We start from the raw sequence: 21,540 nt of genomic DNA, 5'->3' as shown, positions 1-21,540 counted from the left end.
ACTACTTGGAACCTCTACCTTCCTACAGCTTCCCACCACAAATCTGTATGTGTTTTGCTCATAATGCAGTGTTTTCACCCATAATTCCAGCATCGATGCTCTGAGTTGGGTCTGCTGCACCTCTGCCCAATACTTAAAAATAGATTTGTCTTTTGATACAAATAAAGTGTAAGTTGCGTCTAGTATCTTCAGAGTGGACCAGCTGTACGAACCATGGAGGTACCATCAGGTCGAGGGTGGTTGTAGCTTCTGGGTTCTCAAGCTTTAATGGGCACAGTTGAAGAAGAAGAAGACTGGAAGCAATGGAGACCATTTGAAATATTGGCACTCTCCATTGTTGGGCTAATACAGAAACCCAAAACAGCAAGTGCAGCATGTCTAGCCTAACTCTTTGTTGGTCAGTAGGTTTCCCCTAAGATCTTGGTTGCTTTCGGTTTGCTTTTGAGTTTCATAATTTAGCATTGAGAGATGAGCACCAGGGTATTTATCTCCAGAATATAACAGTTTAAGGAAACAGATGAGTTCTATGCATTCTATTCTATGGCACCAATGCTTGAGCTGCCTGTCAAAGACGCACTTCTCTGCATAGAAAACAGTTCATGTAGGAGATATTGATATTTATTTCTCTGACGATACAAGAAAAGCCGATGCCTTACATAGAAATGACAGGGCCCTTGGGAAATTTCCAATCACTGGTACATTGTCACGGTTACACAAAAAATAGATGTAACCATTTATTGCAGGTATTTGCATCCAAGGATGCAGCTTGGCTTTCCGTAGGGTCAAGGCTCTATTTACCATATAGGCCCTCGAGGGCCCGGTCTAGGGGGGCGGTCCTTGGATTCCTATATGGTAATTACATTTTTTTGGTGGAAAAAGAATCTCTTTCTGCTGTCACTGGATCCTTTTTTCATAAAATCCAGTGGCAGAGGTAGTAAATCCAGCCTGGAACATACAGACGTACCTTTGCCTTCTGAAGATTCTCCGCCGTTGCTGCGAGTTCCTCGAGTTCCCCCTTCAAATTCTGCTTTTCTTTTTCCAGCTTCATCCGCGCCCTCTGCATGCTCTCGTGCTGTTCCGTTGCTTCGACCAATGACGCGGCGTGTTTCTTCCTCAGCGCTGAAGCGGTACCTTCTGACTGGAGCAAAGCTTCTTCCAGTTCTTGCCGTAAACGCACAAGTTCCACTTCACGTTTTTTGTTAATCTCAACCTAAGTAAGAGAAATATTCAGTGAATATTTGGATATTTTTATTGGTTGCTGTAGAACCATTGAACCATCAGATAGGATCTGTGCCACTGTGACAGAATGCTCTGTTATACAGATAGCTAGAATCTCAGCCATAAAGCAGGGCAGGACTGCTGCTTACAATGGGGGGGGATCAGATAGGATCTGTGCCACTGTGACAGAATGCTCTGTTATACAGATAGCTAGAATCTCAGCCATAAAGCAGGGCAGGACTGCTGCTTACAATGGGGGGGGGGGTCAGATAGGATCTGTGCCACTGTGACAGAATGCTCTGTTATACAGATAGCTAGAATCTCAGCCATAAAGCAGGGCAGGACTGCTGCTTACAATGGGGGGATCAGATAGGATCTGTGCCACTGTGACAGAATGCTCTGTTATACAGATAGCTAGAATCTCAGCCATAAAGCAGGGCAGGACTGCTGCTTACAATGGGGGGGTCAGATAGGATCTGTGCCACTGTGACAGAATGCTCTGTTATACAGATAGCTAGAATCTCAGCCATAAAGCAGGGCAGGACTGCTGCTTACAATGGGGGGATCAGATAGGATCTGTGCCACTGTGACAGAATGCTCTGTTATACAGATAGCTAGAATCTCAGCCATAAAGCAGGGCAGGACTGCTGCTTACAATGGGGGGGATCAGATAAGATCTGTGCCACTGTGACAGAATGCTCTGTTATACAGATAGCTAGAATCTCAGCCATAAAGCAGGGCAGGACTGCTGCTTACAATGGGGGGATCAGATAGGATCTGTGCCACTGTGACAGAATGCTCTGTTATACAGATAGCTAGAATCTCAGCCATAAAGCAGGGCAGGACTGCTGCTTACAATGGGGGGATCAGATAGGATCTGTGCCACTGTGACAGAATGCTCTGTTATACAGATAGCTAGAATCTCAGCCATAAAGCAGGGCAGGACTGCTGCTTACAATGGGGGGGGATCAGATAGGATCTGTGCCACTGTGACAGAATGCTCTGTTATACAGATAGCTAGAATCTCAGCCATAAAGCAGGGCAGGACTGCTGCTTACAATGGGGGGGATCAGATAGGATCTGTGCCACTCTGACAGAATGCTCTGTTATACAGATAGCTAGAATCTCAGCCATAAAGCAGGGCAGGACTGCTGCTTACAATGGGGGGATCAGATAGGATCTGTGCCACTGTGACAGAATGCTCTGTTATACAGATAGCTAGAATCTCAGCCATAAAGCAGGGCAGGACTGCTGCTTACAATGGGGGGATCAGATAGGATCTGTGCCACTGTGACAGAATGCTCTGTTATACAGATAGCTAGAATCTCAGCCATAAAGCAGGGCAGGACTGCTGCTTACAATGGGGGGGGGGGGTCAGATAGGATCTGTGCCACTGTGACAGAATGCTCTGTTATACAGATAGCTAGAATCTCAGCCATAAAGCAGGGCAGGACTGCTGCTTACAATGGGGGGATCAGATAGGATCTGTGCCACTGTGACAGAATGCTCTGTTATACAGATAGCTAGAATCTCAGCCATAAAGCAGGGCAGGACTGCTGCTTACAATGGGGGGATCAGATAGGATCTGTGCCACTGTGACAGAATTCTCTGTTATACAGATAGCTAGAATCTCAGCCATAAAGCAGGGCAGGACTGCTGCTTACAATGGGGGGGATCAGATAGGATCTGTGCCACTGTGACAGAATGCTCTGTTATACAGATAGCTAGAATCTCAGCCATAAAGCAGGGCAGGACTGCTGCTTACAATGGGGGGGATCAGATAGGATCTGTGCCACTGTGACAGAATGCTCTGTTATACAGATAGCTAGAATCTCAGCCATAAAGCAGGGCAGGACTGCTGCTTACAATGGGTATAACCCTTTGCATACTTATGGACCAGGTACATTTATTTTCCATATATCAAATGCCTCTTTATTGCAGTTGTTTTTTTTTCAGCTTTCTCCCCAAAATCAATGTTTCTCCTGCAGATCATCAATTATTAACACACAGTATATGGAGCGACGGGGGAAATAAATCTTCAGAACAATATCTGCGCTGCTTTCTCCAGTGAATAGTAGATTTCTACACCGGCCGTGACTGCTGGAGCCCCCGAGCCAAGTGACAGGCATTTATTGTAATGGGAGATTGATCGACGTTGCATTAAAATGCCATTTTGTTAAAACAAAAAACAAAAAAAAAAGGAAATTCAATAGCCCCAGATAGAATGGATTTATTCCTTCTTTTATTCCTATGAATAATATTTACTAGACCGGAGGGAATAAAAGCGCCAGTGCTGTGTATATCTGAGTGGGTTCGGCCAATTGCCTGGCAGACGTTAGCCAGGTTTGATTGGATTAAATGGCATTTAGAGGGCGTATAGGAGACCCGAGGGCTCATATATTATGTGCAGGGTCGAGAGCAAAGCTAAAAAGGGCACATTTGTTTTACTTTGGATGATTACGGAAGATTGAAATGAAGAGATTTGCCAACCGGTGAATACAGCTCTGCCTGGGCTTGGCAGCTCTGTATTCATAACGGTCTGGGGAGGCATGTAGGGGTGCAAATAGTACGGGGCTGGCCTGTACCCACCAACGTTAGCTTGGTACAGAGGCAGCCGGAACCCATATGAATAGGCACTTAGGGCCTTGCTCTTGCGCCCCCTATAGTAAAGAGGTTACTATATCTCCTAGTCCCGGGGGCCTGCGAAGGGCTAGTATTACACTTTCCCTTCTATGGGATCATTGCACCATATTGTGTCCTTCTGAGGGCCACTAGGTCACCTTGTGGCCCATTGGATCACAGTCATTCTGTCACAGGGGCAATAACTCTCTGTTAATTCCTTCCTGGTTCATGTAACGTCTATATGGAGTGCCAGTGTTATCATTCATTTTAGCAGAGGTAATGGCGGTGCCCAAATGGCCCCATGGTTCTTCATATTGGTCCATTCTCATGCTGATATAGAAATAGAGCAGCCTATAAAGAAGCATGGGATACCTGGGATGAGGCAAATCCGGCAGTCTCTTCAAGCTTGTCGTGGAGATCGTCCACCTCGTTGGCCAGGTCCGACCGCTGCTTTTCAATCTTTTAGAAATAATATTGGCAAGGTTAATGTTTTGTTTGCTGGAGCCCTATCAGTGGGGCACTAATGAATGGGCAGTCTGACAGTCTATGGCAGTGATCCCCAACCTGTAGCTCGTGACCAACCCCTTGGATGTTGCTCCCAGTGGCATCAAAGCAGGGGCTAATTTTTTGAATACTTGGCTTGGAGGCAAGTTTTGGTTGCATAAAACCCAAAGTAAAGCTGGGTAGGCTGCCAGCTCACATAGGGGCTACCTAATAGCCAATCACAGCCCTTGTTTGGCACCTCCAGGTACCTTTTTCATGCTTGTGTTGCTCCCCAACTCTTCTTACATTTGAATGTTGCTCACGGGTAAAAAAGGCTGGGGATCCCTGGTCTATGGTCATGGAATCAGTCATTGTTAATGCTTAAACCTAGATAAACTCTGCAACACTGTCCCCAACGGTTTTTACCTGTGAGACATAAAAGTGTTGGGGACCAACACAAGCACTAAAAAATGTACCAGACGAGGGCTTGCGATTGGTTATTTGGTAGCCCCTATGTGGACTGGTCACCTACAAGGCTCTGTTTGGCAGTACCCCTGGTTTTTATGCAACCAAAACTTGCCTTCAGGGCATCAATTGAAAAGTAAACTCCTTCATGGAGGCCACTGGGAGCATCATCCAAGGGGTTGGGGAGCAACATGGTACCCACGAGCCACTGGTTGGCGATCACTGATCAACAGTCTGTAGTTGTACAGGCAAAGGTGTGTGGCCTAATTAGGAAGCAAATACGCTGAAAAGGTGGGTTCCTGGAGCTAAATGGGTATTTCCGGAGACCTAGAGAAGCTCCATACAAGGTCCCTTCCTGGGCAAGTTCACTTATCCTCTCTCTTAATCTCATCCAGGGGCCACGGGTTTGCAAAGGAGGAAAGTGCCGGGCCGAGAGGATTGTGTTCTGAGTAACTCGGCAGAGGAACAGTTTATTCCCACCTCATTGTACAGAAATAATGGTAAATTGCTTCGACCTCTCCGTGGTCAATGATAAACACAAGAGATCTCCGACCAAGCAGACCATGAATGAAACAGCTTTACTGTATTTTGTTATTATTTATTAGCATTTCAGCCCGAGGGATAGATTATAACTCACTAGTTCAGCTGTAACATAAATGTTCTGTTCCTATGAGAAGCCGCGTAGTGGGAGGGACTTAGCAATTGATACTAGCTTGTTTTTCTACCCACCCCTTTGATACAAAAGATGGCGATGAGTGAATTAGTTGGCCAACCATAGCTGCTGTTTATTTTTAGCTGTTACTGCTTAGTGGTGGGAACCTATAAAACAAGGGGCCCCCAACCTTTTTTACCCATGAGCAACATAAGCTTAAATGTACCTGGGGGTGCCAAATAAGGGCTGTGATTGGTTATTTGGTTGCTCCTATGTGGTGCCTACAGGTGGCCCTGTTTGGCGACAAATTCAAAAACAAGCACCTGCTTTGAGACCACTGGGAGCGATATCTAAGGCGTTGGTGAGCAACATGTTCCCCCCGAGGCACTGGTTGGGGGGGGGGGGGAGTCACTGATATAAAAGATGGTGCCATGAAAATCTTGGTGGGTTTTTCCTTATCAAAGGGATGTTGAACCCTTTTCAAAACACCACCATTGGTCTCATTGGGACTCATCCTTGGAAGGTTGCAATTTTGGGATAACTTAGCCTTATATGCCTTCTATTGATACCCCCCAGACGTCTGTCTCATACTCAGTGCATTAGGGTGAAACCCAACAGAAGGCAATTTCTATTTTAATAGAGTTACTGGCACGGTCCCATAATGCATTGCCCTGTCACCTTAAGCTCGTTGTTGACTGATAATCCAATATACTGCCTGTTTGCAGTCTGGCCTCTACTGACAGGTCTATGGAGGCCTGAGCTGGGGGTGAGGGGCTTCCCATAGAGGCTTACATCTGAACCCATAGGGTTCCTAATATAATTTACTGCCCCTCTGCTACTTATTTGGCCCTTCATACCATTGGCATTATGCCTTCTCTTGGTGCCCCCTCTGCTTTGTTGGGAAGTGCGTAGGAAAATGAAAATTCAACATGTTCTTGCTTGGGGGAAAACATTATTCATCTGGAATTATCCGACAGCAAATCAATAGTCCCTTTTACCGAGCCTGGCACCATCCAATCCTCATCAGCGAGTCTAACGTGGGGAATGTAATGGCCGTGGTGCGACCGTCAGACTGCAAGGTGATTGGCAAAGAGCAGAGATTCTAGAAGGTACATGAGCAGAAGGTTCCATTTTAATGTGCTTATAGGGCTTGTTCACCTTAAGTATGATGTAGAGAGTAATATTCTGAGACAATTTGCAATTGGTCTTTATTTTTTTATTATTTGTAGTTTTTTAATTATTTCATTTTTTGTTGCGCAGCTCTGCAGTTTGGGGTTTCAGCAGCTATCTTGTTGCTAGGGTTCAAATTACCTTAGCGACCAGGGAGTGGTTTGAGGATGATATATGAATAGGGGAGGGGCTGAATAGCAAAACAAGTTATAAAGTGTAATCTTGCTATTTATTCAGCAGATCTCCACTTAGGAACATCAGCAGCTGTCTGGTTGCTAAGGTGCAAATTACCCTAGCAACCAGGCAGTGGTTTGAATGAGAAAGGAAAATATGAATAGGGGAGGGGCTGAATAGAAAGATAAGGAATAATAAGTAACAATAACAATAAAACTGGAGCCTCACAGAGCAATAGGGTGACCCCCATTTGAAAGCTGGAAATGGTCAAGTAATGTAAAAACTATGAAAAATAGTTAACAAAAACCAATTGCAAAGTTGCTTAGAATTGGCTATTCTATAACATAAAGTTAACTAGAAGGTGACCCCCTCCCCGAATCCTGCTGAAAAAGGCAGAATCTTGGCCGAACACACACTCAATCCTGAAGGGACCTCTGCCATTGACTTCTGTATGGTCGGGTTGCAGGTGGGTTGGTACTGGATTGGTTGGGTCATATGGTTGGGTTGCTGGTGGGTTAGTACTGGTTAGTACTGGATGGGTTGGGTCACATGGTTTGGTTGCAGGTGGTTTAGTACTGGATGGGTTGGGTCACATAGTTTGGTTGCAGGTGGGTTAGTACTGGATGGGTTGGGTCACATGGTCGGGTTGCTGGTGGGTTGGTACTGGATGGGTTGGGTCACATGGTCGGGTTGCTGGTGGGTTGGTACTGGATGGGTCGGGTTGCTGGTGGGTTGGTACTGGATGGGTTGGGTCACATGGTCGGGTTGCTGGTGGGTTGGTACTGGATGGGTCGGGTTGCTGGTGGGTTGGTACTGGATGGGTTGGGTCACATGGTGGGGTAGGTGGTGGGTTGGTACTGGATGGGTTGGGCCACATGGTCGGGTTGCTGGTGGGTTGGTACTGGATGGGTTGGGTCACATGGTCGGGTTGCTGGTGGGTTGGTACTGGATGGGTCGGGTTGGTACTGGATGGGTTGGGTCACATGGTCGGGTTGCTGGTGGGTTGGTACTGGATGGGTTGGGTCACATGGTCGGGTTGCTGGTGGGTTGGTACTGGATGGGTCGGGTTGCTGGTGGGTTGGTACTGGATGGGTTGGGTCACATGGTCGGGTTGCTGGTGGGTTGGTACTGGATGGGTTGGGTCACATGGTCGGGTTGCTGGTGGGTTGGTACTGGATGGGTTGGGCCACATGGTCGGGTTGCTGGTGGGTTGGTACTGGATGGGTTGGGTCACATGGTCGGGTTGCTGGTGGGTTGGTACTGGATGGGTTGGGTCACATGGTCGGGTTGCTGGTGGGTTGGTACTGGATGGATTGGGTCACATGGTCGGGTTGCTGGTGGGTTGGTACTGGATGGGTTGGGTTATCCTTATGTAGTGTTAGAATTCCTTTACAACGGGAATAAAAGAGAACATGGTCAGCTGGTTGGGCTGTTGAATTAATAGTAAATTATATATTTATCTCAGTGAAGCCTTTACTAGCGAGTTAGTTAATCGCCTCCTCTACGTAATTATTCAGCCAAACCCCCCCCCCCCCCCGTTCCCTCCCGTTACAAATTTGTGAATCCCCATCCAGGGAGAAGCCTTTGGCTGCTGATGCCCCCCATTTCTACGCATTCTCTTATTCTCGTTTTACGGCCAACTTGTGGATTGTTTTTATTGGGCGAGTCATAGTGGATCATTCCGTGCTCCTAAATCTTATCCATAAAACTTGCTCTGCTATCCAGGGTCGGTCTCCGCTTCCATGGATGCTCGGGGGTCAGGCAGGTGGTGGGGGCCCCTTGGGGGGTGCAGGGACCCCTGGGCCGGCAGCCTCGTTGGGCCCTGCAACCCCCAGTCCACCCTGCTGCTATGGGTGCTTCTACGGATCCCACCACCTTCCATTAAGAAGTCTTTTGTAACAAGCCGGGCCAAGTTAATGGGCGTGGCTAATGCACCCCACTGTGTAGCCTCTATATGAGTATATGATAGCGGGGGGACCAGATTAGATGTGGGTGCTGGGAAAGTGACACTTGGTCTAAAATTGATTTGGAAACCATTCAAGTACATTTCTGATTGGTCGCAATGGTTTCCCTATTATAACTGTTGGTTGAGGTGGCCACCAAGCTATAGTCTTAGCCCCCCAAGAAGCAAGAGACCTTTGCCAACAACGGACTTTGGACCCTGTAACGGTATTTAGTATCACTAGGAGAACCTGCTCCACTTCTAGTGACCAGATGGGCAAAATGGTAGAAGTAGGGATGAGGCAAAAGCCTAGGTCAGGCCAAGGATCTGCCAAAACAGAAGCCAACATGGGAAGGGGCCAACTGATAAGGAAAGGGCAAGAAGGCACCAGGGATTGACAGTGACTGCGTGAAACCCCCCCGTCTCAAACCTCTTGAGTGCAAAGACCCTTGATGTGGTGTCAAGACCTACGGCGCCACCATGCACCCCACCATGTCATTGCACCCATCTCAGCTGGATAACACCACTGAGGAGGAGAGGACATACTAGGCTGTTGGGGTCAAGGCCACCATCAGGGAGGGTAAAGGGGCCTTGCATTCAAGGGCGTCATGATAGGGGGGACCCTATAAGATATAAAAGTGCAGTTTATGGGGAATGGGTTGGATGAGTAGTGGGTGTGGTTAAGCTTTTTGGGGGATGTATCGGGGGTGTGGTTATTTCCAAAAGGTTGTTTGGGTAGGACGACCTATAAGTAATATGGGGCTCCGTGATGCCTGATGGGGGCCCTGGGTGGGACACTTGCCAATTACACCTAGCGAATGGGTCTGATACCAGACCAGTGAGAGAAATCTCACTTCCTACACAACGATCCCTTGGATGACGTTGCACTGTGAGTTCAATTCCCACCTGGGCCCTCTTCACCTTCAGTTATGGGTTGTTTATAATTCTGTATGTCCTCGTATAAACCATTTTACTGTACAGCGCTGCGGAATATGTTGGCGCTTTAGAAATATACTTTAATAATAATCATGGTGATGGGGAGATTGCGCGGCCTCCCTGTGTTTGTGGCCAATAATAACAAGGGGTTAATAGAGTTTTAGCTCAGTGCAAATTCCTATTGTTTTTGTCATTGGAAATAAACGAGGAAAAATGAAATCATTTTCATTGTAATCCTGTGTATCTAGAAAGTGTGTTGCATTGTGGGAACCTTCCAGATATAATATTTACCATTTAATTGCACCCCCAATAACTATGATTGTACAGATGCAGCATTTGCGCTTTCCCAGAGGCCTGAGCTACAGTGAGATCATGTTGGGCCTTTATTCTGCTTCTCTAACTCCCTGCGCCTCGTTTTATTGCTTGTGTGTAAGTGAGGGAACTCCATTGTCCTGCCAACCCGGGAGATCTACAGACGTCCTACAGGCCGGGCATTAAAGGGCCATTCCTGCTAAATTGTGTCTCCTACCCATATGTATAAATACAAATAAACAGAGAAGGAATGTTCTGGGCACACAATAAGCTGTACCCCCATACTGTACTGTCTAAGGGAAACACTATGGCACCCCCTACCCATATGTATAAATACAAATATACAGAGAAGGAATGTTCTGGGCACACAATAAGCTGTACCCCCATACTGTACTGTCTAAGGGAAACACTATGGCACCCCCTACCCATATGTATAAATACAAATATACAGAGAAGGAATGTTCTGGGCACACAATAAGCTGTACCCCCATACTGTACTGTCTAAGGGAAACACTATGGCACCCCCTACCCATATGTATAAATACAAATATACAGAGAAGGAATGTTCTGGGCACACAATAAGCTGTACCCCCATACTGTACTGTCTAAGGGAAACACTATGGCACCCCCTACCCATATGTATAAATACAAATATACAGAGAAGGAATGTTCTGGGCACACAATAAGCTGTACCCCCATACTGTACTGTCTAAGGGAAACACTATGGCACCTCCTACCCATATGTATAAATACAAATATACAGAGAGGGAATGTTCTGGGCACACAATAAGCTGTACCCCCATACTGTACTGTCTAAGGGAAACACTATGGCACCCCCTACCCATATGTATAAATACAAATATACAGAGAGGGAATGTTCTGGGCACACAATAAGCTGTACCCCCATACTGTACTGTCTAAGGGAAACACTATGGCACCCCCTACCCATATGTATAAATACAAATATACAGAGAAGGAATGTCCTGGGCACACAATAAGCTGTACCCCCATACCGTACTGTCTAAGGGAAACACTATGGCACCTCCTACCCATATGTATAAATACAAATATACAGAGAAGGAATGTTCTGGGCACACAATAAGCTGTACCCCCATACTGTACTGTCTAAGGGAAACACTATGGCACCTCCTACCCATATGTATAAATAAAAATATACAGAGAAGGAATGTTCTGGGCACACAATAAGCTGTACCCCCATACTGTACTGTCTAAGGGAAACACTATGGCACCCCCTACCCATATGTATAAATACAAATATACAGAGAAGGAATGTTCTGGGCACACAATAAGCTGTACCCCCATACTGTACTGTCTAAGGGAAACACTATGGCACCTCCTACCCATATGTATAAATACAAATATACAGAGAAGGAATGTTCTGGGCACACAATAAGCTGTACCCCCATACTGTACTGTCTAAGGGAAACACTATGGCACCCCCTACCCATATGTATAAATACAAATATACAGAGAGGGAATGTTCTGGGCACACAATAAGCTGTACCCCCATACTGTACTGTCTAAGGGAAACACTATGGCACCTCCTACCCATATGTATAAATACAAATATACAGAGAAGGAATGTTCTGGGCACACAATAAGCTGTACCCCCATACTGTACTGTCTAAGGGAAACACTATGGCACCCCCTACCCATATGTATAAATACAAATATACAGAGAGGGAATGTTCTCGGCACACAATAAGCTGTACCCCCATACTGTACTGTCTAAGGGAAACACTATGGCACCCCCTACCCATATGTATAAATACAAATATACAGAGAAGGAATGTTCTGGGCACACAATAAGCTGTACCCCCATACTGTACTGTCTAAGGGAAACACTATGGCACCTCCTACCCATATGTATAAATACAAATATACAGAGAAGGAATGTTCTGGGCACACAATAAGCTGTACCCCCATACTGTACTGTCTAAGGGAAACACTATGGCACCTCCTACCCATATGTATAAATACAAATATACAGAGAAGGAATGTTCTGGGCACACAATAAGCTGTACCCCCATACTGTACTGCCTAAGGGAAACACTATGGCACCTCCTACCCATATGTATAAATACAAATATACAGAGAAGGAATGTTCTGGGCACACAATAAGCTGTACCCCCATACTGTACTGTCTAAGGGAAACACTATGGCACCTCCTACCCATATGTATAAATACAAATATACAGAGAAGGAATGTTCTGGGCACACAATAAGCTGTACCCCCATACTGTACTGCCTAAGGGAAACACTATGGCACCTCCTACCCATATGTATAAATACAAATATACAGAGAAGGAATGTTCTGGGCACACAATAAGCTGTACCCCCATACTGTACTGTCTAAGGGAAACACTATGGCACCTCCTACACAGTTTCATATACAAATATAGAAGAGGAACATTCTGCAGGTACATTTAGATTTTCATTTATCGCTCATATGATTTATTCTTGGAAATCATTTCCATTTGAATAATAAATAAATGACAGATTTATTGAAGTATTAATTCCGTATATAAAAGATTCATGGGGTCCCTACCTTGGCTCTTATATTCCTTTCCGCCTCGAGCTCCTCCTCCAGCTCCTCGATGTGAGCCTGTAAATGAAGGGCATAATTAATTCAACGTGTCGCCATTCGCTGGGGCCAACGATAAGATCAGAGGAAATGAAAATGACCCGAGACCTTAAACAAAACCGCGTGAAATAAAAAGCAAATCGGTGAATTAGGCAAAGGTTAATTCGTATTAATACCGTGTCAGTCTTTTAATTGCTTGTACAACAGCGGCTGAATCCAAGGCGGGGCCAGAACTAGGGGCAGGCAGAATAGGCACGTGGGGGGGGTTCTAGGTACCTCTTCTGCACCCCTAGTCTAGTCCCTCTTTCTTCCATCGCCAGCTCCATAATGTGCCCCACTCCCCCCGCTTGTCGCACAATTGCACTGGGGGTAGCTGCTTGGGCGAGGGAGCTAGTTGGGTTTCCTTAGGTCCCAGTTGGGTTTCCTTAGGTCCCAGTTGGCTTGCCTTAGGTCCCAGTTGGGTTTCCTTAGGTCCCAGTTGGCTTGCCTTAGGTCCCAGTTGGGTTTCCTTAGGTCCCAGTTGGGTTTCCTTAGGTCCCAGTTGGCTTGCCTTAGGTCCCAGTTGGCTTGCCTTAGGTCCCAGTTGGCTTGCCTTAGGTCCCAGTTGGCTTGCCTTAGGTCCCAGTTGGGTTGCCTTAGGTGCCAGTTGGGTTGCCTTAGGTCCCAGTTGGGTTGCCTTAGGTCCCACTTGGGTTGCCTTAGGTCCCACTTGGGTTTCCTTAGGTGCCAGTTGGGTTGCCTTAGGTGCCAGTTGGGTTGCCTTGGTTGCCCATCGGCCTTGCCCTGCGAAGATCCGAGCTCTCAATTTATTACTGATTTAAAGGACAAGTAAAGGTAGAATTTTTAGAGTACCAAGTTAGGCAGCCCGTCTCCTGGTTATTCTAGTCCAGCGGTCCCCAAACTACGGCCCACGGGCTGGATCCGGCCCCCCAGAAGAATTTACCCGCCCCCCCCGGCTGCTTCTCACCCCTGGCAGTGGAGAGAGAGGACTCACAGGGGAGCTGAGATAGAGGTGGGGGGGCGGGATATGAAAGAGGATGTGGTCTAATGTAGGAAAGGGGGGGGTGCTGGTGATGGCTGTCCGGCCCCCCAACAGTCTGAGGGGCCCTTAATATGGCCCCTTGGGTTAGAAGTTTGAGGACCCCTGTTGTAGTCGCTTACTTCCTACCCAGGGTTTAGGGTTTACCACTTCTGCCATCTTCTTTCGTCAGGCAGGGGGTTTAGGGTGATGTCATGGGGCAGGTCAGTGATGTCACAGGGTGGGGCTATGACATTCCGATCGGCAATCTCATTAAATCCTGCTTGGGTTTCCAAAAGAGCAGTTTTGACCCGAAGAGCCCTCTGAAAACTGGGCTGACCGAGTCCGGACAGGGGGAAACGCTACCAGGGTTGGAGCTCCTCATCTGGTACTTTTATTCTAGGCGCAACATGGCCATGTTGTTCTGGTTTCCCAGCATTCCCTGTGCCACTCTGGGCGAATGCAGTGAACACAATTGCACGGGGGGTAGCTGCTTGGACGAGGGAGCCAGTTGGGTTGTCTTGGGCGAGGGAGCAAGTTGGGTAGCCTTGGGCGAGGGAGCCAGTTGGGCTGCCTAGGGCGAGGGAGCCAGTTGGGCTGCCTAGGGCGAGGGAGCCAGTTGGGCTGCCTAGGGCGAGGGAGCCAGTTGGGTTGCCTTGGGCGAGGGAGCAAGTTGGGTTGGCTTGGGCGAGGGAGCCAGTTTGGTTGCCTTGGGCGAGGGAGCCAGTTGGGCTGCCTAGGGCGAGGGAGCCAGTTGGGTTGCCTTGGGCGAGGGAGCAAGTTGGGTAGCCTTGGGCGAGGGAGCCAGTTGGGTTGCGTTGGGCGAGGGAGCCAGTTTGGTTGCCTTGGGCGAGGGAGCCAGTTGGGTTGCGTTGGGCGAGGGAGCCAGTTGGGTTGCCTTGGGCGAGGGAGCCAGTTGGGTTGCCTTGGGCGAGGGAGCCAGTTGGGTTGCCTTGGGCGCCCATCGGCTTGGCCCAGCAATGGACAAGTAAAGGTAGAATTTTTAGGGTGCTAAGTAAAGCAGCCCGCCCCCTGGTTATTCTAGTCGCTTACTTTCGTTATTGTAGTCGCTTACTTTCTACCCAGGGCTTAGGGTTGCCACCTATGCCATTTTCTTTCTTCAGGAAGGGGGCGGGTGGTGATGTCACGGGGGGGCTATGATGTGCCAATCAGCAATCTCATTAAATCCTGCCTGGCTTTCCTTTTTTGGAAAACCGGGCAAGCAGTTTCTACCCGAAAAGCCCTCTGAAAACTGGGCTGACCGAGTCTGGACAGGTGGCAACGCTACAAGGGCTTGAGCTCCTCATCTAGTACTTTTATTCTAGGCGCCACGCGGCCATGTTGTTCTGGTTTCCCAGCATTCCCTGTGCCACTCTGGGCGAATGCATGGGGTGTGCTGCTCAAGGACTGGGGGATATTTGTGACAATATGGCGGCCAAGTACTGAGAGAGAACGTTCCATTGAGTGTATGAAGAGGAATGCCAGGTCATGGTCAGAAGAACGTGATCAGAAGATGTTGGGTGCCCAACACCCCAAGAACAGGGAACCTTTCCAACGTCCCTTGGGGAGTTAAAAATAATTAACGGTTCCTGGGAATTAGGGGCCCTTGGTTGCAATGAAATGGGTGCGCAAGCATTGGCCAACTGTGGGCAACCAGATGATCCCACCTTGGCCACCGGGCGTGACTATATGGCTGCCCACGCGCCAGCTGTTCTTTAATCATTCCATTTCTACCCAATTTTCCACTACGGCGCAGCTTTGTGCCTCTCGCTCCCGCACGTCCCCTTGTTTATTCGCTACAAACACACGATATTACCGGCAAATAGGGACGGACAAATGAGAAGAGACACGGGAACAGCTGGGCCAGGGGAGCTGGGAGATTGGCAAACGAGATGGGCTTAACCCCTTGGCTGCCGAGAAGTCATTGCAGAGAAGCTGTGGAATAGCGAGGGGCGAGACACTGCACCCCTGAGTTATGGTTTGTGGGTGCAGTAACATCTATCAGTGGGCTGTAATTCATTTCCTACTACAACATAAAATAAAATATAATGTATATTATAAAATGGCCAATTTTTGAATTATGTTCCTTCTGCCTCTTTGCAGCTTTCAAATGGGGGTCACTGACCCCGGCAGCCAAACCCTATTGCTCTGTGAGGCTCCAGTTTTATTGTTACTTTTTATTCCTTATCTTTCTATTCAGCCCCTCTACTATTTATATTCCCATCTCTCATTTAAACTATTTCCTGGTTGCTAGGATAATTTGAACCCTAGCAACCATATAGCTGCTGAAATACCACACTTGAAAGTGGCTGAACAAATAGTGAAATAATAAATAAAAGATGAAGACCAATTGCAAATTTTGCTCACTACATTATGCTTATAATTAACTCATAGGGGAACAACCCCTTTAAAGGAGACCTATAGGGTAACCGGAACCCCCCCAACCCTGTAGGCAATTATGAATAATATACAGTGCTGGGGGGGTCTCTTTGGGCTAAACATTAACCCTATCTGTAACAATGGCCCCTTTATTGGAGCTCCCTATAGATCCTCTCAGGTCCCTTTCTGGGTTTCACATGAGGGGTGGGCGTGTCCTAATGGTTCCTCCACAGTAGGAGGGGGATAGCCAATCACAGCAAAGACAGGCTTCAATTCCCTATCAGGTCAGCCTAGCTGCTGATTGGTTCCTATCCTACAGTGTCGCCGCCCCCCTGCACAGCCTGGGAAAGGAGGAAGCATGAAGTGAAACAGATGGGCGGGGCTAGTGGGGTTTTGGGGGAAATTCTCAATAAATCAGCCTGAAACTACTTTTTAACGCCCATTCCTTCTATATTTAGATGAGTACAATATTGTTTTTCACACAAAATGTCCCCTTTGAAGTTGTTGGGTGCCATCGCCCAATAAGGAGCCATTGCCCAATAATGGGCGTTTGTATTTTTAATGGATGAAAATTAATAATCAAAGTTATTTGAATGCCCCCCGATCCCCTCGTGGTTCTACAGCAGAACGGGGAGCAATAAGTAGACTCACAATAAGGGCGAGTGATGGGGAGAGTGAGGGATATGGGACTTGGCAGCACCAATAATAACTTGTTTTCCCCCCTCTGACCCTTCCCTATAAGCAATTCATGAGCCGTCATTACACAGGGGGACAATTCTGTGCCGCCGCTGCCTGTAACGAACAGGACTCGGGAGATAATGTGCCGCCGCCAGCGCCTTCTGATTCCACCTTAAAAATTCCACCTTAAAAGTCTATCTCCTGGGAAAGTGCTCATTGGGGGTTGGAGACAGTTCCTGATTAACTGGATTGGCCACTTGGCCGCTTGTGAGTGAGGGGAGTAAATGGGGCTGTACAGCAGCAATCTGCCCCTAATAGCGAGGGGAATTGGGGAGCGACAGGAATTCCCGGCTGCGAATGCCGTTACTTACTGAGATGTTTCAGCCTCATCTTCCCACTTCCACTGCAATAAAACTCTCCCACGTCACGAGAGTCGCAGAAATTATGGCTTAAAGGGGCGGCTCACCTTTACTGTTAGTATGTTATAGAATGGCCTATTCCTTGCAACTTTGCAATTGGTCTTCATTATTTATTTTTTATAATTTTTGAATTATTTTCCTTCTTCTTCTGCCTCTTTGCAGGTTTCAAATGGGGGTCACTGACCCCGGCAGCCAAACCCTATTGCTCTGTGAGGCTCCAGTTTTATTGTTATTGGTACTTTATATTTCTTTTCTTTCTATTCCGCCGCCTATTCCTTTGCTAGGGTAATTTGAACCATAGCAACCAGATAGCTGCTAAAATTCCAAACTGGGGAGCTGCTGAATTAAAGCAAAATAATTAAAAAAAAGACACATATAATACAAAATAAAGACCAACTGCAAATAGTTTCAGAATATCACTCCCTACGTCACCTTTAAGTTAACTTTAATATGCTACAGAATGCCCTATTCCTAGCAACTTTGCAATTGGTCTTCTGAATATATTTTTCTATAGTTTTTTTAATTATTTGCCTTCTACTTAGAACTCTTTCCAGTTTTCAAATGGGGGTCACTGACCCCGGCAGCCAAACCCTATTGCTCTGTGAGGCTCCAGTTTTTATTGTTACTTTTTATTCCTTATCTTTCTATTCAGCCCCTCCCCTATTCATATTTTCCTTTCTCATTCAAACCACTGCCTGGTTGCTAGGGTAATTTGCACCTTAGCAACCAGACAGCTGCTGATGTTCCTAAGTGGAGATCTGCTGAATAAATAGCTAGATAATTAAAGAAAAAGTCTGTGACCTCAACCCCCCCCCCCCCCCTCCCCAGCAAAATTTCTTATCTGGGATGTTTCTTTGCCCTTGAGATGGGTTGTTATTGCAAAATCTGCTATTATTTCATGATATACTGTCCAATGGGCACTGGAAGGGGAGGGGCTTGGCAGCAGTGGGGCAAATTCTTGAGGGTAAATACAGGGCAATTTTTTTGCCAAAATGGGACAGATTGGCTCATCACTACTTACGAGTTTCTACAGAAGCCAATGGGAGTCGTCACAGGCAAAGTCAAGTTTCATTCTCAAACCTGAATTTTTTGAGTTTTTAGAGCTCATAAACGGGAAAAATTCAAGATATTGAAGTTTTTAATTTGAACAAGTTTTCCTTATTATTAAATAAGCGCCCGTTTGATATGTGAATTTATTTGATTTTTTATTCAGAAACGCAAAAATTGATAAACGAGCCCCTAAGCGTTAGACTGATAATTCCCTTCCCATAGGGGGCGAGCGGAAGCCGAGAGATAAGGCTGAATTGTTGCCGAGAAGGAGGGAAGGTGTCGCCGGAATCCTAGTGGGAACCCCGCCCCTCTGAGTCAGGGTCTGGCGACTGCCGCGCGTTATTCCAACGGGAAAATTATATTTATGTAATCATCAGCGGCGCTACGGAAGCACCTGTTTCCCTCCAAATCTCATCTTATAACCCCCCCCCTAGCGCCACCTTTCCAATAACCTCCCCCAGCGCTGCCTTCCCGGTAACCTCCCCGACCTTCCCAATAACCCCCCCCAGGGGGGATTGCACGGGCACGCCGCTGTGTCCCAGCTGAGCATAATGTTGCGCGCACGCCGCGTCTACATGCTTTGTAAGGCCGGGCGCGCACGCAACTCCCGTATGTCATGTAGTTTTAGCTCAATTACCGTATACACCCGAATATAAGCCGATTGTTACTTTTTAAGCACATTTTTAGGGCTGAAAAACTCGGCTTATACTCGAGTATATACGGTATATAGGGGTTCAGAATCAAGTAAAGCCTGACACGTTATAGTCACAAACCCGGTTTTTAGGGGGGTTTATATACATATACTGTATATATAGGGGTTCAGAATCAAGTAAAGACTGACAGGTTATAGTCACAAACCCGGTATTTAGGGGGGTTTATATACATATACTGTATATATAGGGGTTCAGAATCAAGTAAAGACTGACAGGTTATAGTCACAAACCCGGTATTTAGGGGGGCTTTATATACATATATATATATATAGGGGTTCAGAGTCAAGTAAAGCCTGACAGGTTATAGTCACAAACCCGGTACTTAGGGGGGCTTTATATACATATATATATATAGGGGTTCAGAGTCAAGTAAAACCTGACAGGTTATAGTCACAAACCCGGTACTTAGGGGGGCTTTATATACATATATATATATAGGGGTTCAGAGTCAAGTAAAACCTGACAGGTTATAGTCACAAACCCGGTATTTAGGGGGCTTTTACAATTATAATGATAAGACTGACTCAGTGAGTACAAAAATAAAGGAAGGTTCTTTAAAACCCCAATGCTGAGTTCCCTATGGCGGCCCATGAATCCTGACGATGGCCATTCATCTAACATGGAAAACTATTCCAGCAGAACCTTCATCTCTAGACTTATCTCTCACACTCATCACCACTTTGTTCTTTTCTCTGCACAGAATTTCTATGAGATGCTCTAGATAGAGATTCCCCATATTGTATGTGGAAAACAAATGACTTACTAGATATTCCTTGTTCTTCCTCTGCAAATCCATGGACACGGATCGTTGCTCTTCCACTTTCATCCCGATTGTGTTGATCTCCGCGTCTTTTCTTTAGAGTTGGGGGGGGGAGAAAAAACTCAAATGATTTTACCTTCCAAAGAAAGACAATTTGCCCCACTTTGCCCCCTGACAATTAAAAGAACAGAGCGGAAACAGGGAATAAAGTGATATATTACCAGCAGGCAGGTTACAGCCCTTGAGTGGAAATACAGAGAAAGTTTAGGGGAAAAAACGCTCGAATTCTCCGTTTTGCTACTAAACCAGCTCCGCTTTATTCCGCTCTGTGCCTTTAAAGTGAAATACCCCAAATGATTCCGAGATTTTTATGTCTCCCAGTATAAACTGTTACCTGTGGAATTCTCTTAAAAGACAGGCAGCCATTAATCAGGAAGAACCTTCTCTCTGCCAGTTCATCTCCGTTGGGGTCGGGGCACCAAATCCAAACACAAAAAAAACTGCCTCCATTCCGGCAGAGGGATATTCTGCTGCCCAGGAATAAAGGTCAAAAACCTCCATTTGCTTTTTATTAGAAAGTCGTAACTCACATTCCATTCCCCGTAACTCACATTCCGTTTTATACAAAACTAAAGCTTGTTTCAAAAATTTCAGAAATGTGTTATTTTTATTTTGGAGACTGGTGGAGGATGAAATGCAGAAAGGAACTCTAGTGCCATTGATGTTTTGTTTTTGTTTTTTATTGAACATCATCCAAGCAAAAATGTTGGAAAAAACCAGTAGAGGTTAGAGGTTCACTCGTTTGGTGAGGTTGCCTAAAGGTGGGTATAGGCGCCGTTGGACCGAGGACCGTATCAACAAGCCGACGCTGTCCCTGATCCGATGGAGAATCAAACCTGCCCAGTTGAGATCTGCCCAATTTTAGGTCGGTTAGGCCCATACACGGCCCGATAAGCTGCCGAATTGGTCTGAAGGACCCGAATTGGCCACCTTAACTATGACTTCCCATCTAATAGCCACAAATGGGCAATTGGACTAGGCCTCTTGGCCCACAGTGAACCAGACATTCATGGCCAAGAATCATTAGATATAAAATGTGCTAAATGGCACTTACAGTAAGTAACATGATGATTGTCTTAACATGCAGATAGAACCCACCAGAATAATGTTTGGTGCCCTGGTTGTCAGTTTCAGCCGCCCATCCTATCCCTCTGCTGTGCCCATGGAATTCTGTTGACTGGACTCTCCACATCTATTCCCTTAAGGTGGCCATATGTGCTAAGATCTGCTCGCTTGGTGAGGTCGCCAAGTGAACGGATCTTCTCCTGTGGGTGATATCGGGCTAATTCGAATTAGAACGTTGGGTATAGTCGTCCGTAGGCGTCCGACTGATTTTCAAACCTGCCTGATCCATATCTGCCCGATTTTATGCCAAATGCCGCTTGGGCAGGCCCGTCGTTAGTGCCCCTACACGGGCCAATAAGCTGCCAAATCTCTTAACTAAAACTCTTAACTTTTGTCATTTTTTTATTTTTAAAAATTCGACTAAATTCACTTCCACAAATGCCTGATGTAAAATAAATCTGAACTGAAAAAGTCGACGATACTAAAGTTTTTTGAATTCTTGCACAAAAACCACCATCAAAAATCTGAAACCTCTGAAGTTCTAAGACAAAAGAAGGATCTTTCAAGGACCTTCAGACTCCTTCCCCCCCCCCAGTATTGGAAACTCCACCTGTTCAAGTCTGTTTGGCAAATCTAGTTTTCTTTTTTTATGTTCTGTGTACGTTTATTAGGGGTGCAGCAAATCCAGGATTTTGGTTCGGGATTTGGCCAAGATTTAGCCTTTTTTTAGTAGGATTCACAGAATCCACAAAATCCACTTTTTGTCAGATAAAGATGGAAGTTGAAACATTTTCACTGTGCGCTTCCCTAGTATCTGGC

The 21,540-nt window shown here is 46.4% G+C and overlaps 1 protein-coding gene across 2 annotated transcripts in view; it reads right to left on the bottom strand.

Annotated features, from left to right (window-relative positions):
- LOC100495690 (myosin-16) overlaps positions 1-21,540 on the bottom strand; it is a 66,247-nt gene that overhangs the window by 32,005 nt on the left and 12,702 nt on the right. For both annotated transcript variants that reach the window (XM_031894659.1, XM_031894660.1), the window contains 4 exons: positions 19,600-19,690; positions 12,544-12,600; positions 4,213-4,299; positions 965-1,210 (listed from right to left, as the gene is read on the bottom strand). In XM_031894659.1, coding sequence (XP_031750519.1) covers positions 965-1,210; positions 4,213-4,299; positions 12,544-12,600; positions 19,600-19,690 — 481 coding nt within the window. The remainder of the gene's footprint in view (positions 1-964; positions 1,211-4,212; positions 4,300-12,543; positions 12,601-19,599; positions 19,691-21,540) is intronic.

Source organism: Xenopus tropicalis, chromosome 10 (genome assembly GCF_000004195.4).
Source record: "Xenopus tropicalis strain Nigerian chromosome 10, UCB_Xtro_10.0, whole genome shotgun sequence".
In the NCBI taxonomy this organism is placed as follows: domain Eukaryota; kingdom Metazoa; phylum Chordata; class Amphibia; order Anura; family Pipidae; genus Xenopus; species Xenopus tropicalis.
This window is presented reverse-complemented; position numbering and strand designations above follow the sequence as displayed.